Source organism: Coregonus clupeaformis, unplaced genomic scaffold (assembly GCF_020615455.1).
Source record: "Coregonus clupeaformis isolate EN_2021a unplaced genomic scaffold, ASM2061545v1 scaf0238, whole genome shotgun sequence".
NCBI lineage: Eukaryota > Metazoa > Chordata > Actinopteri > Salmoniformes > Salmonidae > Coregonus > Coregonus clupeaformis.
The window spans coordinates 195467-211063 of record NW_025533693.1 but is presented as its reverse complement, the minus strand read 5'-3'; the positions used below and the strand labels follow the sequence as shown (position 1 = coordinate 211063).

The following is a 15597-nucleotide window of genomic DNA, read 5'->3' as shown; positions in this document are numbered from 1 at the left end:
AATAAAAATATCCTCAATGGTCATCATGGCCTTGGTTATAAGAATAAAGAAAGGATTGGGTGAAAGACTTACCATTTATATCTCAGACTAAATTGAGTATGTGAAATATTCAAAACTATGTACAATTCTAATTTTGCTTATTGTATGCCAACATTTCTCATGAACGTACTACGACATCTTGTGGTTTAAGCATAGTACTGCATGTCATTCTATTATACAAGGTTGATTAGTGGAATCAGGTGTGTTACCTCTAGGCTGGAACAAAAACCTACACCAGCCTTGCTGGGTAAGATTGCCCACCCTTGGGAGGGGCAATTCTTTCAGGTTTAATGAGACATAGAACCTAAACTTCTGTCATAAAACATATTAGTGAAAGAGGGATCTGGCCAAACCATGATCGAGGAAGCAGGGTACCAAACTAAAGTTTACTCAGAAAGTGGAGTTGGAGAGCAAACACTTACAGTAAATTACAAATTCAATATTACTTCGCTTTGGCAAAAGTATTTTTATTAAACATGTGTGCATGTTTGACACGATTTAAAAGATATTTAGTCCATTCAGATACATAGGAATAATACATATTTAGAGCTGTGAAAAAATAGTAGTGGCTTACTTTTAATTCCAAATCAATAGAAGATTAAGGATTCAATAAAACATCTAATGTTCAATAAAACATTGTTCAATAAAACACCTTACAAGGTTATTTTTTGAGCAATAGAAAAATATTTTTGAAAAATACAGTTTCACATTGGTACTAATAAATACTTCCTCAGTGTGGTGTACTGTACCAAAAGGCACCAACTGTCCTTTTCAGATCAATTCATCATATATATATATATATATATATATATATATATATATATATATATATATATATATATATATATATATATATATATATATATATATATATATATATATATATATATATAAACAAGACTACTAGGTCACCATTGCCCCAAAGTCAAATCTACTGCACAGGACAACACACAATAACCCGTCTTCCCAGAGAACTGTCCAAATTTTAAGGGCACTTTGATTTCACCAAGGGCACTTCCTGAGATGATGTCAGCGTGTTTTCCTCCAGTAAACCATGACTGTCACGAAAGCCACTGCAGCCACAAGCGACACAGTACGCCAATGTGACACGGTGCTAATAACCGCCTCCTGCAAGCAAAAAGAAAAGTCAACCACACATACAACAGTGGAACCATTACATTGTCCCTACTAACCATAGTCATAGGCTGGACTCAATACCATTCAGCCTGCTGAGCTAAAGCCTTAGTGCTAGTTCTGGGATCTATAGGTGTGAGGCAAGGTTAATCATCATCAAACAAGCTTAGCTTTATGAACTGACAGTACTGTGACATTGGCACAGGTAGTTGCACACATCAGAGCTGCCTGCATTGGCCAATGGCCCCAATGTGCTGTGCGACGTTTGAAGTCCCTCTCTAACACCCCCTCCAATCCCTGGTGCAGCTTCATTTAATAACTCCATCTGTGTTGTAAAACTGAAAACCCACAAGCAGGACCTCCTTCCGGAGCCTCTGCATTACATGTGCACACAGTGCTGTCTTGAGTACCCATACAGTACCAGTCAAAAGTTTGGACACACCTACTCATTCCAGGGGTTTTCTTTATTTTTACTATTTTCTACATTGTAGAATAATAGTGAAGACATCAAAACTATGAAATAACACATATGGAATCATGTAGTAACCAAAAAGGTGTTAAACAAATCAAAATATATTTTACATTTGAGATTCTTCAAATAGCCACCCTTTTACTGAATTTATTTCCTTCTTAATGCGTTTGAGCCAATCAGTTGTGTTGTGACAAGGTGTGTGGGGGGGGTTCGGGGTTATACAGAAGATAGCCCTATTTGGTAAAAGACCAAGTCCATATTATGGCAAAAACAGCTCAAATAAGCAAAGAGAAACAACAGTCCATCATTACTTTAAGACATGAAGGTCAGTCAATACGGAACATTTCAAGAACTTTGAAAGTTTCTTCAAGTGCAGTCGCAAACACCATCAAGCGCTATGATGAAACTTGCTCTCATGAGGACCCCCACAGGAATGGAAGACCCAGAGTCACCTCTTCTGCAGAGGATAAGTTCGTTCGAGTTACCAGCCTCAGAAATTGCAGCCCAAATAAATGATTCACAGAGTTCAAGTAACAGACACATCTCAACATCAACTGTTCAGAGGAGACTGTGTGAATCAGGCCTTCATGGTCAAATTGCTGCAAAGAAACCACTACTAAAGGACACCAATAATAAGAAGAGACCTGCTTGGGCCAAGAATCACGAGCAATGGACATTAGACTGGTGGAAATTTGTCCTTTGGTCTGGAGTCCAAATTGGAGATGTTTGGTTCCAACCGCCATGGCTTTGTGAGACGCGGTGTGGGAGAACGGATGATCTCCGCATGTGTATTTCCCACCGTAAAGCATGGTTTGGGATGAGTCGGACCGCAGAGTGAAGGAAAAGCAGCCAACAAGCGCTCAGCATATGTGGGAACTCCTTCAAGACTGTTGGAAAAGCATTCCAGGTGAAGCTGGTTGAGAGAATGCCAAGAGTGTGCAAAGCTGTCATCAAGGCAAAGGGTGGCTATTTGAAGAATCTCAAATATAAAATATATTTGATTTGTTTAACACTTTTTTGGTTACTACATGATTCCATGTGTTATTTCATAGTTTTGAGGTCTTCACTATTATTATACAATGTAAAAAATAGTACAAAATAAAGAAAAAACCCTTGAATGAGTAGTTGTCCAAACTTTTGACTGGTAGTGTATGTGCATGGTCGTATTTGAGTAGGAGTGAGTGCTTCCTCCTCTTGAGAGTCACCATACGTAGTATGTACAAGAACTTATCAACTAGCATCCTTTACATTTTTGTTTGTCAGATGGGACGTGTGACTTATGTCTATACTTGTCAGATGTGCATTCTTGATTAGATCAGTTGAGAGTTCGACCAAAACAATGGAAAGGCCATGGAAACGCCATGGGGGATAGATCCAGAATCTCCCCATTACCGGCCATCAAATTTACCCTACATTTAGCCTAATGTTTATATGTGTATTTGACACCATGTAGGGGTAAAAAAAAATTGTACAATGCTTGTATGGATGTCAACCGCAATACATGTTCATGTCATCTTTACCAATCAATTGTATTACACTTAAAAGTAACTTCAAATACCACCACTGATTTCTATATGGCTAGCTATGCTATCAGCTTATCCGAACGGTGGTTAACATTTAGCAGACGTATTTTCTAAACACAAAAAGGACATCTTCTAAATATAATGCAGCAAATCAGATTTTAGTAACCATATTGTGGGCCTTTTCGAACACATAAATCATGACTGGATTTTACGAATATCCACTTTGATAGATCAGCTTTTTTGAATGGGCACCAATGACGGCGTCCTCCTTCTATCCCCCACGGTCTGTGTTCAATTGATCTCTTTACTGCATGTATGTACTGATTGTGACAGTGTCTCTGCTCTTGTGGTATTTTAAAACAAAATATGGTCTCATTGTATATCTGGTGGTGGAGTCTTCATGGGTAGACATGTTGGCATACTCCAGCAGGGTACTCACCCATCCTCCTTGCTGTCGAATCCAAGCGGAGACATTTTCCCTGATGAACTGTAATACCCAGCTAATAACCTTCTTGATGATTTCTAAGTGGTTCTGTGTCAGTGCCTTGGAAAGGGGGATAACAAATATATATATTGTGAGGGGTGATTCATTCTACTTTACATTTGTAAGTTTCAATGATTTCATATTCAGTAACATGCACATTCTGGGTGTTACCTTGTAAATAAGCTTGTAGGCCAAGTGAAACAGGGAGACCACTCTGCCCCAGTTGATACCATCTGCAAAGATTTCCCTGGCCACTGAGAAGAACACATCCTGGGCACAGTTTACCTGGACTGTGCTTATTAGGCTGTCAGAGGAAGGAGAGACAAATAATTAGAAACTGAGGAAAAGTAAGAGAGTTTCTCTTTCCATATTTCTTGTTGTCAAGGAAATGAAACAATTATAAAATAATAAAGTTCTTAATTTGCCAGACCACTACGATAGGATATGGGAATATACTAATTTGTGTTCACATCCAGGTTTAACAATCTTTGTTGTTTGAGTAAAATAATAGTACATTAAACAACCACCATAACATAGACCAGCCAAATACAGTGCCTTCAGAAGGTATTCACACCTCTTGACTTCCACATTTTGTTGTATTACAGCCTGAATTTAAAATGGATTAAATTGAGATTTTTTTGTCACGGGCCTACACACACAATAAACCATAACATCAAAGTGGAATTATGTTTTTTGAAATGTTAATTAATTAATTATAAATTAAAAGCTGAAATGTCATGAGTCCGTAAGTATTCAACCCCTTCGTTATGGGAAGCCTAAATACTGTAAGTTCAGGTGTAAAAATGTGCTTAACAAGTTACATAAGGTCCCGTAGTCGAGCAGTGAATTTCAAACACAGAATCAACCACGAAGACCAGGGAGGTTTTCCAATGCCTCGCAAAGAAGGGTAGATGTGTAAAAAACTAAACAAGACATTGAATATCTCTTTGAGCATGGTGAAGTTATTAATTACACTTTGGATGGTGTATCAATACACCCAGTCACTACAAAGATACAGGCTTCCTTCCTAATTCAGTTGCCGAAGAGGAAGGAAACTGCTCAGGGATTTCACCATGAGGCCAAAGGTGACTTTAAAATAGTTACAGAGGTTATAGGCTGTGATAGGAGAAAACTGAGGATGGATCAACAACATTGTAGCTACTCCAGGGGCGGTGTGTTCAATAGGGCGATATGGGCGACGCACTGCCAAACGGGAAAAGGAAGGGATTTTTTTTCTAATCAATTATATCACGGCAACAGTAGTTATCAGTGTTGTAATCTAGACGTCTGATCTGCCACAGTGCCACTAAATGTCCAATCAGGCGATTTCAGTCAGGTTGAAAATCGCCCAGAAGTCTGTCATAGACTCCCATGTAAAATCTATTTTTTTCAAATATCAGAGCTTTCAATACAATCTCTATGGGTTTCTGAGGGCTTGCACTTACGCGCTTTCGTCATACGTAACATATAACCATGAACGTAACTAAGAAAAGAGCGGGTAGCAGCGTCAATCAATTCACTACTTCTATCAAAATGGCTAGGCTTCAGTGCAACTCGATTGTGTCTTTGAAAGAAGTTCCTTTTTGTCGGCGAACAAATTAAGATAAATTGGCAACGAAACAATTAGGACCTCCCAGACCAAATTTAATAATTCAACAGGTTTCTACTAAAGGGGGGAAGTCCTACACCCGAGGATTTTCCAAAAATTGGTACGAACGAAAAACCTGGCTAGCAGGCTGCGATGTAGCTAATGCAGTCTTCTGCTACCCCCTGCTTACTCTTTCACCCTGAAGGCGGCACGGCAGACAGCACCGCTTGGACAGCGACTGGTGTGTAACGGACATGCACCATCTTTCAGGAAAGATTAAGAAACATGAGCTGTCAAAGACCCACATGGATAGCTGTTTGAGATTGTCGGCTTTGGGGAGAGTGAACATTCCCACTCAACTGGATGAGGGATACAGGCTAGCTGTCCGCCGCCACAACGATGAGGTTAGTGTTGATAATCACAAGTTTACTGGAGAACTGAAACTGACAAGGCTGACAAGATAGGACCCTTTTGTCCATTGTTATTGGATAGGAACAGAACTTATAACCAGCTCCTGACCTAAATAGATCTTAGCACAACATTTTACTCAACATATCATATTCCATATTCACTATAACAAATATATTTACTACGACATTAGCAAGAACCGCCACATCCTCAGCCGGCTAATCCAGTGTGTGAAGTTTTGCGGAGTGTTTGAGTTAGCTTTGCGAGGCAAAGATGAAACTGAGGGCTCCACCAACCCTGGTAAGCCAACACTTTTGAGATCAGTCAATAAATGCTTCTGGTATTGACTTATATGCTGCCCCTGTCTTCATGTTGTTGCTGGACATATCTTTTTTAAAATGTGTGTAGGTCACCTAAATCATCAGAAAAATTGCCCCCCCTGAGAATTTTTTCAGGAGCCGCCACTGAGCTACTCCACAATACTAACCTAATTGACAGAGTGAAAAGAAGGAAGCCTGTACAGAATACAAATATTCCAAAACATGCATCCTGTTTTCAACAAGGCACTAAAGTAATACTGCAAAAAATGTGGCGAAGCAATTCACTTATTGTCCTGAATACAAAGTGTTATTTTTAAGGCAAATTCAATACAACACATTACTGAGTACCACTCTCTGCATCATGTTATGGGTATGCTTGTAATCATTAAGGACTGGGGAGTTTGTCAGGATAAAACAGTCGGTCTCCCGAGTGGCGCAGTGGTCTAAGGCTGTGCCACTAGAGATCCAGGTTCGAATCCAGGCTCTGTCGTAGCTGGCCGCGACCGGGAGACCCATGGGGCGGCGCACAATTGGCCCAGCGTCGTCTAGGGGAGGGAATGGCCGGCAGGGATGTAGCTCAGTTGGTAGAGCATGGCGTTTGCAATGCCAGGGTTGTGGTTTCAATTCCCATGGGGGGCCAGTATAAAAAAATATATATATAATAATGTATGCACTCACTAACTGTAAGTCGCTCTGGATAAGAGTGTCTGCTAAATGACTAAAATGTAAATGTAAACGTAATGGAGCTAAGCACAGGCAAAAATCCTAGAGGAAAACCTGGTTCAGTCTGCTTTCCATCAGACACTGGGAGATTCACCTTTCAGCAGGACAATAACCTAAAACACAAGGCCAAATCTATATTGGAGTTGCTTACCAAGAAGACAGTGAATGTTCCTGAGTGGCCGAGTTACAGTTTTGACTTAAATCTACTTGAAAATCTATGGCAAGACCTGAAAAATGGTTGTCTAGCAATGATCAACAACCAATTTGACAGAGCTTGAAGAATTTTGAAAAGAATAAATGGGGAAATGTCCAGGTGTGGAAAGCGCTTTGAGACTTACCCAGAAAGACTCACAGCTGTAACCGCTGCCAAAGGTGATTGTACAAAGTATTGACTCAGGGGTGTGAATAATTATGTAAATGAGCTATTTCTATATTTAATTTTCTATCAATTTTCAAACATAAAAAATAAAAATAAACGTTTGTCATTATGGGATATTGTGTGTAGATGGCTAAGAAAAACAACTATTTATCCCATTTTGAATTCAGGCTGAAACAACATGTTGAATAAGTCAAGGGGTATGAATACTTTCTGAAGGCACTGTAGCTAATATGCTAATTCAGAAGAAAATAATGTCATACTGTTGTAGCTCAGCATTTCTGTTCAGGTCATCAGCGATCAGCAGCAGCTGGTGTACCACGTCTTTGACCTGGCGGTCCTCTAGTTCGTTGGGTCTGCCACCAAGGTCCTCTGGAGCTAAATGCCTCTCTGGGTTCTCTGCACTGATCCTCTCTATGACATACCTTCATGGATTAAAAAAATACAAATATTTTGTGAAAATTGATAATGTGATAATCAGGATGGATACTAATGGTAATAGTGCTACGTTTATTTACCCTCTTAAAACAACAGCTCCTTGTTCCATAATTCTGTCGTCGATGACATCTGTTACAAAGATTTTGTTAGTGATTTTATGTTTTTATTATCAATGTTTAATGACATGATGACAGTTTATTGTGGTGATTATATAGATGTGTTTATCACGCATTGTGCTCCAATTCAATTGGCAGAGACTTTCTCACTCCCAGGACCTGCATGTTTGCTTTATGATGTAGACTTTGTAAGTCACTTTACTTGGGGGTTAGAGTTATGCCGCGTTCAAAACAACTGGGAGCTCGGAAATCTCTGACTTCCAACTTCAGTGCGTTCAAAACCACTGGGAACTCGGGAAAAAAAACTAGCTCCAACTGAAAAAAATCGATTTCAAGTCATCCAACTCCGGACTCTTTCAAGAGTTCCGACTTTAAGATGTTGATTTGACCTCTTATTACACTTTTTCTTTCACATTTGTTACAGTGAAGTGACGTCAGAGGACATTCATATGGCCTTCCAGGCTCCAAAAGTGTGTAGGCCAAAATAGTTCTTGATTTTTAGTGCTAGATTTTTAAGTCGTTGAAATAGCCTACCTCACTAAGACTGTTTTCACCATCTCTCTAATTAGTCTAGAACTAGGCCTACATGCTGAAAGATCAGGGAACAACATGAAGTATAGCTTTGACCGCAACTAAGGATTCTGACGGGACCCTATAGTTAGTTAGTTGACAATATTTTAGATATTATTTTTTCAGGTGACGTCCTTTCAAAGTCCCAAGCGCATATTAATATTTACCTTCACCCCCGACTGCACCCTGAGGCTCATCTTCGCCAGTTTTCCTTCTTTCTCGGGAGTCTGCCATCGACGAGAAGTACTGGGGCGAAGAAGTCCTACAGCTCCTGATCTCCTCAGCGGGTCTGCCCCGATTAGTAACCGCAAGGCGGGGTACTAAACAAAAAAAATATTAGACTTGTGTCGCTCGCGTTGATAAGTAGCCGAATCAAACAATTTTACCGCTGTCTACACATTTCTCTCCAGAAAAATACCAAAGACAGAACAAGGAAGTAACACGGAAATACACAGTGGGTTGTGCAAGTGCCCTGGGCTGCTATTGTGTATCTAAACTGCGCCTCTTCTTCGTGTGGCTTTCCGGCAGACTAGACACTATGTTGCATATTGCTGCCTTTCACAGTTTGGAAAGTGCATTGCACATTCGTTCACAAAGAAAAGGGAAATTAATTGTATTTACAAATTGCACCACCATATTACACAGGGATAGGCAACTCTAGTCCTCGGGGGCCTTATTGGTGTCACACTTTTGCCCCAGCCCCAGCTCCCATAGGGCGGCGCACAATTGGCCCAGCGTCGTCCGGGTTTGGCCCGGTGTAGGCCGTCATTGTAAATAAGAATTAGTTCTTAACTGACTTGCCTAGTTAAATAAAGGTTAAATAAAAAATACAATAAAAAATACACACCGGATTCCAATAATCAGGATCTTCAGTTTAGAATGTAATTAGTTTAATCAGCTGTGTTTGCTAGGGATGGGGAAAAAGTGTGACACCACTCAGTCCGGCCCCCGAGGAACATCTTTCTCCTGGATTCACCTGGTCAGTCTGTCATGGAAAGAGCAGGTGTCCTTAATGTTTTGTACACTCAGTGTATGTACCACTATCCCCAACACCCCTTCCCACTACCTTGGCCCAAACAGATCCTACACCAGGCCGTCGGCCTGGGAGGCTGGACCCCCTTCTCTCTAAACCGCCTGTAGTTCTTCTGCACTAAAATCTCTGACACCCAAAAACGTCTCTGCTGCTGCTACTACCGATTAAATCTTCTGGGATTTCCTTTCCATCTGTGTGGTACAATTAATGACCATAGTAATAAACACCAAGAAACTGTCCAGGTCACTCTGTACTGGCCTACTACTCACAGGGATCCTCTCAGACACCCTCACCCTTTGCCCACTAACCTCTACTTTCCTCACTGTATCAGCATATGACACATTCTGCACTGCTCTCACCCTGGAAACTTCAATCTGTCTCACTTGCACAGGACATTTCTGATCCCCAGCAATATTGCCACCCCCAAAATTGAAACACATTTTTTTTTCCACCGAAACTACGTCGCACCAAATGGCACGCATCACATACAACGGGGATCCCCAACTTCCGTCGATCCAACTTAACACTCAACCCCACCCCAGTTATCACTCCTTTCAGCGGCGCTCTGCTCCCGAGAGTAAAGCAGGACCAGTGGAAAGACACTGCTTTTATCCCGAGTCTCGAAACGCCCTCTCCCTCTGAGCAGCAGCCACACAAAAAATCCCCCTCAGGATACTTTGATTGAATTGACAGAACCCAACTCCTTCCATAAACGGATCATCCAAAAGGCATGGATATACTTTCTCCACGAATCGTACTCCCACTGGGCCAGTCATCCCGGGCATTTTCCTGATCATTGGGGTGGGATTAGGAAGCCTTCACCTCAGTTGACGACGCAGGTTCTTCCTCCTCAATTTTGTCAGGTTCAATTTCAAGTTCACTATCCGTCGACTGCTAAGTGTTTTCAGGTGCGTAACATGCAATTTTCTCTCCTGAACTTGACCTAAAGGAGAAAGTACTCGGCTTGTAATTCGCAGTCGGTTTGGGTTTGCACCTCGCACCCTTCTTTCTGCTTCTTTTCACCATCTGCCCTCTTCCTTGCCTGGGCCTCCAACATGAATTCCATCTCCATGTGGGACTTCAGGAAACTCAGTATCTAGCCGCCGGTACTGCCATGCTCCCTTCCCGATCATACGTTGTAGTACAGTGTAGCCCAGGGGTTTTCAAACTGGGATTCGCGGCCAGATAAAAAGCATGCAGAAAATATATTGAAATATATATTTTTTTTCATAATACCATCTTTGAGAACTAACAATCTAACAATCAAATAAAGACTAGACAGTCAGGGAGAATCGAAAATGAAAAAATAAACGGGCATTAATGACACATGCTCATTGATTTTGTAGTTTGGCAAAATCCATAGAATTGCAGGAAATTTGCTTTAAAACTGCAAAATTGTCTCTTAGCTCCATGCCAAAATGTAGAATTGCTGGAAATTTGCTTAAAATCTGAAAAATGTTCTCTCATCTCAATGGGAAAATGTGCAGAATTGCAGATCATTAGCATTACAACAGCAACAATTCTCTCCACTGCAATGGTACCTTTCTAGCTAATAGGCTATGTTAGAGTTGACACTTCCTCTTCCAATGAACTGTGGGGGAGGTCAAATAATGTCTACCAAATTTATTCATTTTAAAATTGATTACTTGTACTTGACAAGACATTACTTTTTTTTGTGCTAACATATGATGGGGGTCCCTGGGTCCCCGGTTTTCCTGGGCGGGGGTCCCTGTGGAAGAAAAGTTTCAAAACCCCTGGTGTAGCCTACAGTAACCTTGGCTAAATGATTGCCTTGCATTATTTAAAAGCTACACGCACAGGCATTACACTGACTGACACTCACATCCTTAAATTGACTTAATTACATTTTCTAATGTGTAGCCTAAATTACACAATAACAAACATAACATTCATGCACATTATTTAAATAAACATTATTACTATATCAATACTATATCAATACATTGCATTCATGGGATTTACCTTTTCACACATTTTAAAACTCAAACTACAAACTTGTCAGGGGATGTCGCTGTTGCCATATGGAATTTTCCTCTAACAGAGATAGCCTATCAAGGAGGCTATCTGTAGGATGACACCAACCCAGAGCAGCACCAAAATAAACACAGCATTGTTACACGGTGACTAATAGCCTAGCCCTAGGTGGTGCTGTGTCATTTCGTTTTGAGGAGCAATAGGATTTTAGTATCCCAACCCTCCTCCTTCACACTCCCCCTCCTTCCCTTCAGCCAACTTGCTTGTCTGGTTTTTCTACCACACAACAAAAGCCCAATGGACTCTCAGTCTCACTATGCCTGCATGGAAGACACCTTTGTTTCATCACAAAACTGGAGAGTAACCTCTGTCCGGTGATGTCCACAAAGCAAATTGCATGTAACAAACAGCATGGTCAAGCAAGTTAATGTTACCAACATTTTCGGACTACTAAACAACTATTGATTTAGAACCATTGATAGTTACCGCAAGTCGCAAAGAAAACAGGAGCTGCCTCCACTATTCCAGCACCATTTAATCAAATCACCTATGCTTAGTCTAATACAGTCACAACTAAAAGATACCTAAAACTATTTAGTTCAATCAACGTAAGCTAAATATGATGTGGCTGTCCATGGTTTTGATTTCTGTGTGTGTGTGCGCGCGCGCGTGTGCATGCGTGTGTGCACCCGTGCAAGTAGAAAAAACATGTTGACTCACCCTATTTGTAGAGAAGCGCCAATGCCATCCTCCTCTCTTTCATGTTGACGAAACGGTCTATGACTCTGTCATACAGTACACACTTTTCGTTTTTGTTGTCCTGGCTACCTGGACTTGTGGTTTTACTTAATTCTCCATCCTGGCCTATTATTATAATGGCGGTTCTGATCCAACCATAAATTCATACATTGGCTTGCTTCTGAAGCTAAGCAGGGTTGGTGCTACTTACTCCCTGGATGGGAGACCAGGGGCTTCTTTTATAAAATGTTTGTACGCACAGATTTAACCGTAAATTTTGAGTGTAACGAAATCCACAGCAACAATGTGAACATTTGGTTGTTGAGCCAATTGACATTTTTGATGAACGGATGCTTTGCTCATAGAATCCAACGAGCCATAACAAAGACAGAAAGAAATGTGGACCAGCAACAACATGACCCACAATCACAACATCAGGTTAAAGGTAACCATTTCAATTGGATAGATAAATCTGTTTTACTGTTAAGTGAGATGATCAGGACGATCATACTTTCTGTATGACAATGACTTTTAGTTTTAAAAAATAGGTGTTATAGCTAGGTCAATTAGGAACGAAATGAGAAATGTTATGATATAAATCTCACGTTCAGTATATCTTACAGAACAAGTAAAAAAACTGTGTCACACTTTAGTGTGTGTTCACACCTGTGTGTGTACATTTCAATATGTGCTTGTGAGTGTTTCTCTAAGGCTGTGTTTACACAGGCAGCCCAATTCTAATATTTCTTTCCACTAATTGGTCTTTAATTTGAGATCTGATTGGTCAAAAGACCAATTAGTGAAAAAAGATCAGAATTGGGCTGCCTGTGTAAACGCAGCCTATGTATGAGTATTCCTTCATAATGTGCATGAGTGTGTTTGTAATTGGCGGTTGTGGTGGTATGTGCATCAAATTGAGGGAAGTAATACATAAAAACATTATCTGGGCCGAGGCTGGTTTTCAATCCTATGCAGGGCTACCTCATCATCGATTGAAGTTATTACATTATTCATCCAAAAAGTTGTGACTCACCTGATAACCTAATAACCACTGGATAACGTATTAACTTATTACATTAAGCAGAGAAAGTTATTACGTTACCCATTCAACATTTTATTACGTTATCCGGTAAGTTATTATATTAACCCGGCTTTATTACGTAAAAAATCTAAAAGGTATTACATTTTGAAAAGTTATTACATTAACCATGTTATTGTATTAACCATTGTTACAAGCCCTTAGCTGTGGTATATTTAAGCAATAAGGCATGAGGGGGTGTGGTATATGGCCAAAATACCACAGCTAAGGGCTGTTCTTATGCACAACGCATTGCAGAGTGCCTGGATACAGCCATTAGCCGTGGTATATTGGCCATATATCACAAACCCCCAAGGTGCTTTATTGCTATTATAAACTGGTTACCAACGTAATTAGAGCAGTACAAATAAATATTTTGTCATACCCATGGTATACAGTCTCATATACCACAGCTGTCAGCCAATCAGCATTCAGGGTTGGAACCACCCAGTTTATAATGGCCAATAAACCACACCCCCTTGGTCCTTGTTGCTTAATTATAGTTTAGAGACCCTTGTACTTATGCACATCTCCCAAAGTATTTGTAACATGCCTGCTATTGGTTGATATACTGCATTGGTTGTACAGCATACACTTGACTACATGGTATCAGGTCAGGTCCAAAGCCATGGTCCAAAGCCATGAGATCATTTTGCTTAGTAGCCAATAGTTAGCTGCTTAGTTCCAGGGCTTTTGATGCTGGGCTCATCTCTTTTGATATTCTGTCTGTTGCTGTGTATTGCTCCACTGACCCAATAAATAAAATCAAATGTATTTATAAAGCCATTTATACATCAGCAGATGTCACAAAGTGCTTATACAGAAACCCAGCCTAAAACCCCAAACAGCAAGCAATGCAGATGTAGAAGCATGGTGGCTGGGAAAAACTCCCTAGAAAGGCAGGAGCCTAGGAAGAAACCTAGAGAGGAACCAGGCTCTGAGGGGTGGCCAGTCCTCTTCTGGCTGCGCGGGGTGGAGATTATAAGAGTACATGACCACTAAGGCCAGATTGTTCTTCAAGATAAGATTTTGGAGGTCTCTTACGGAGCAGTAAGTACACCTTTACCTGATGTTGCCTCAGACCAACATTCACCACCAAATGTCCATAGCATGCCGAACTGTGGCATAGCCTTTACTTTGTTGAAATAGCAGGACATTATATTCAAATGCAAGTAGAAAAACTAGTGTATCATTCAGTACTTTTGTTCATGAAACGGGTTGAAAGTAAAAGATGTGTGCCAGCCACAGTTCTTGTCTGATTGAAGCACAGCTTTAGAAATGTTTCACAGCAATTGTAAACAATTCTAACTCATAGGCTCCTTGCATTGCAAAGTGGCTTTAGTAGCCATTTGATCAGGGACGGCTTGTTCAATAGGGCGATATGGGCGACGCACTGCCAAACGGGAAAAGGAAGGGATTTTTTTTCTAATCAATTATAAAAAAAATAATAAAAAAAAATTATAAAAAAAATATATAAATTTATAAAAAATTATATCACGGCAACAGCAGTTATCAGTGTTCACGTCTGATCTGCCAGCCACTAAATGTCAAATCAGGCTAAAGTCGTGCTTCAAATGGCCCCGCCCATTTTTTGGGCGATTTCAGTCAGGTTGAAAATCGCCCAGAAGTCTCTCATAGCCTGTCATGTAAAATCTATTTGTTTCACATTTCAAAGCTTTCAATACATTCTCTATGGGTGTCTGTGGGCTTGCACTTACGCGCTTTCGTCATACATAACGTAACCACGAATGAACGTAACTAAGAAAAGACCAGGTAGCAGCCTCAATCAATTCACTACTACTATCAAAATGGCTAGGCTTCAGTCCAACTCGATTGTGTCTTTGAAAGAAGTTCCTTTTGTCGGCCGAACAAATGAAGATAAATTGGCAACGAAACAATTAGGACCTCCCAGACCAAATTTAATAATTCAACAGGTTTCTACTAAAGGCGGAAAGTCCTACACCCGAGGATTTTCCAAAAATTGGTACGAACGAAAAAAGACATTGCCACTCACTCAACTGGATGACGAGGGATACAGGCTAGCTGTCCGCCGCCACAACGATGAGGTTAGTGTTGATAATCACAAGTTTACTGGATGTGGATATGGTGTAATAAAGGCAGTTTATTCAGAGGTAAATATATCTGGAATCGCGTTCACGGACCCGTTCGTCAAACTCTTAGGGAGTTATAAATTAAGCCCCATTACTTACCATATCAGATAAGAGAAATTGCTGCAGCTACATATATTTTACATCCTGGCCCTACATAGTTCACTATTTGCATCACTTACCAAAATATTACATGTGGTCATATATGCTTGGAAAGTGGAGATGCCATAGAACGTCAAAAAAGTAAACATTGCTGGAGACACATTGTCGTTTTGGAAAAGACATCGCGTTTGCTAGCGAAGAGATTTGTTGTGGCAAATGAACTTGGGCTGGGAATTGCCAGGAACCTCACGATAAGATATATGCATCAGCATTGCGAGTCTCATGATTCTATACGTATTGCGATTCGATACTGTGATTTTATTGCGCACCATGTCTGTTGCAGAGGGATCAG

General features: G+C 40.5%; 1 protein-coding gene across 1 annotated transcript; it reads right to left on the bottom strand.

Annotated features, from left to right (window-relative positions):
- Positions 1–937: 937 nt before the first annotated feature.
- Positions 938–8712, bottom strand: LOC121557689 (apoptosis regulator BAX-like). Its single transcript, XM_041871192.2, has 6 exons — positions 8359–8712; positions 7586–7634; positions 7331–7492; positions 3824–3956; positions 3608–3712; positions 938–1167 (listed from the first exon to the last, which is right to left on the bottom strand). The coding sequence occupies exons 1-6, from the start codon at positions 8423–8425 to the stop codon at positions 1069–1071; spliced, it is 615 nt and encodes a 204-aa protein (XP_041727126.1). The 5' UTR covers positions 8426–8712; the 3' UTR covers positions 938–1068.
- Positions 8713–15597: the final 6885 nt, after the last annotated feature.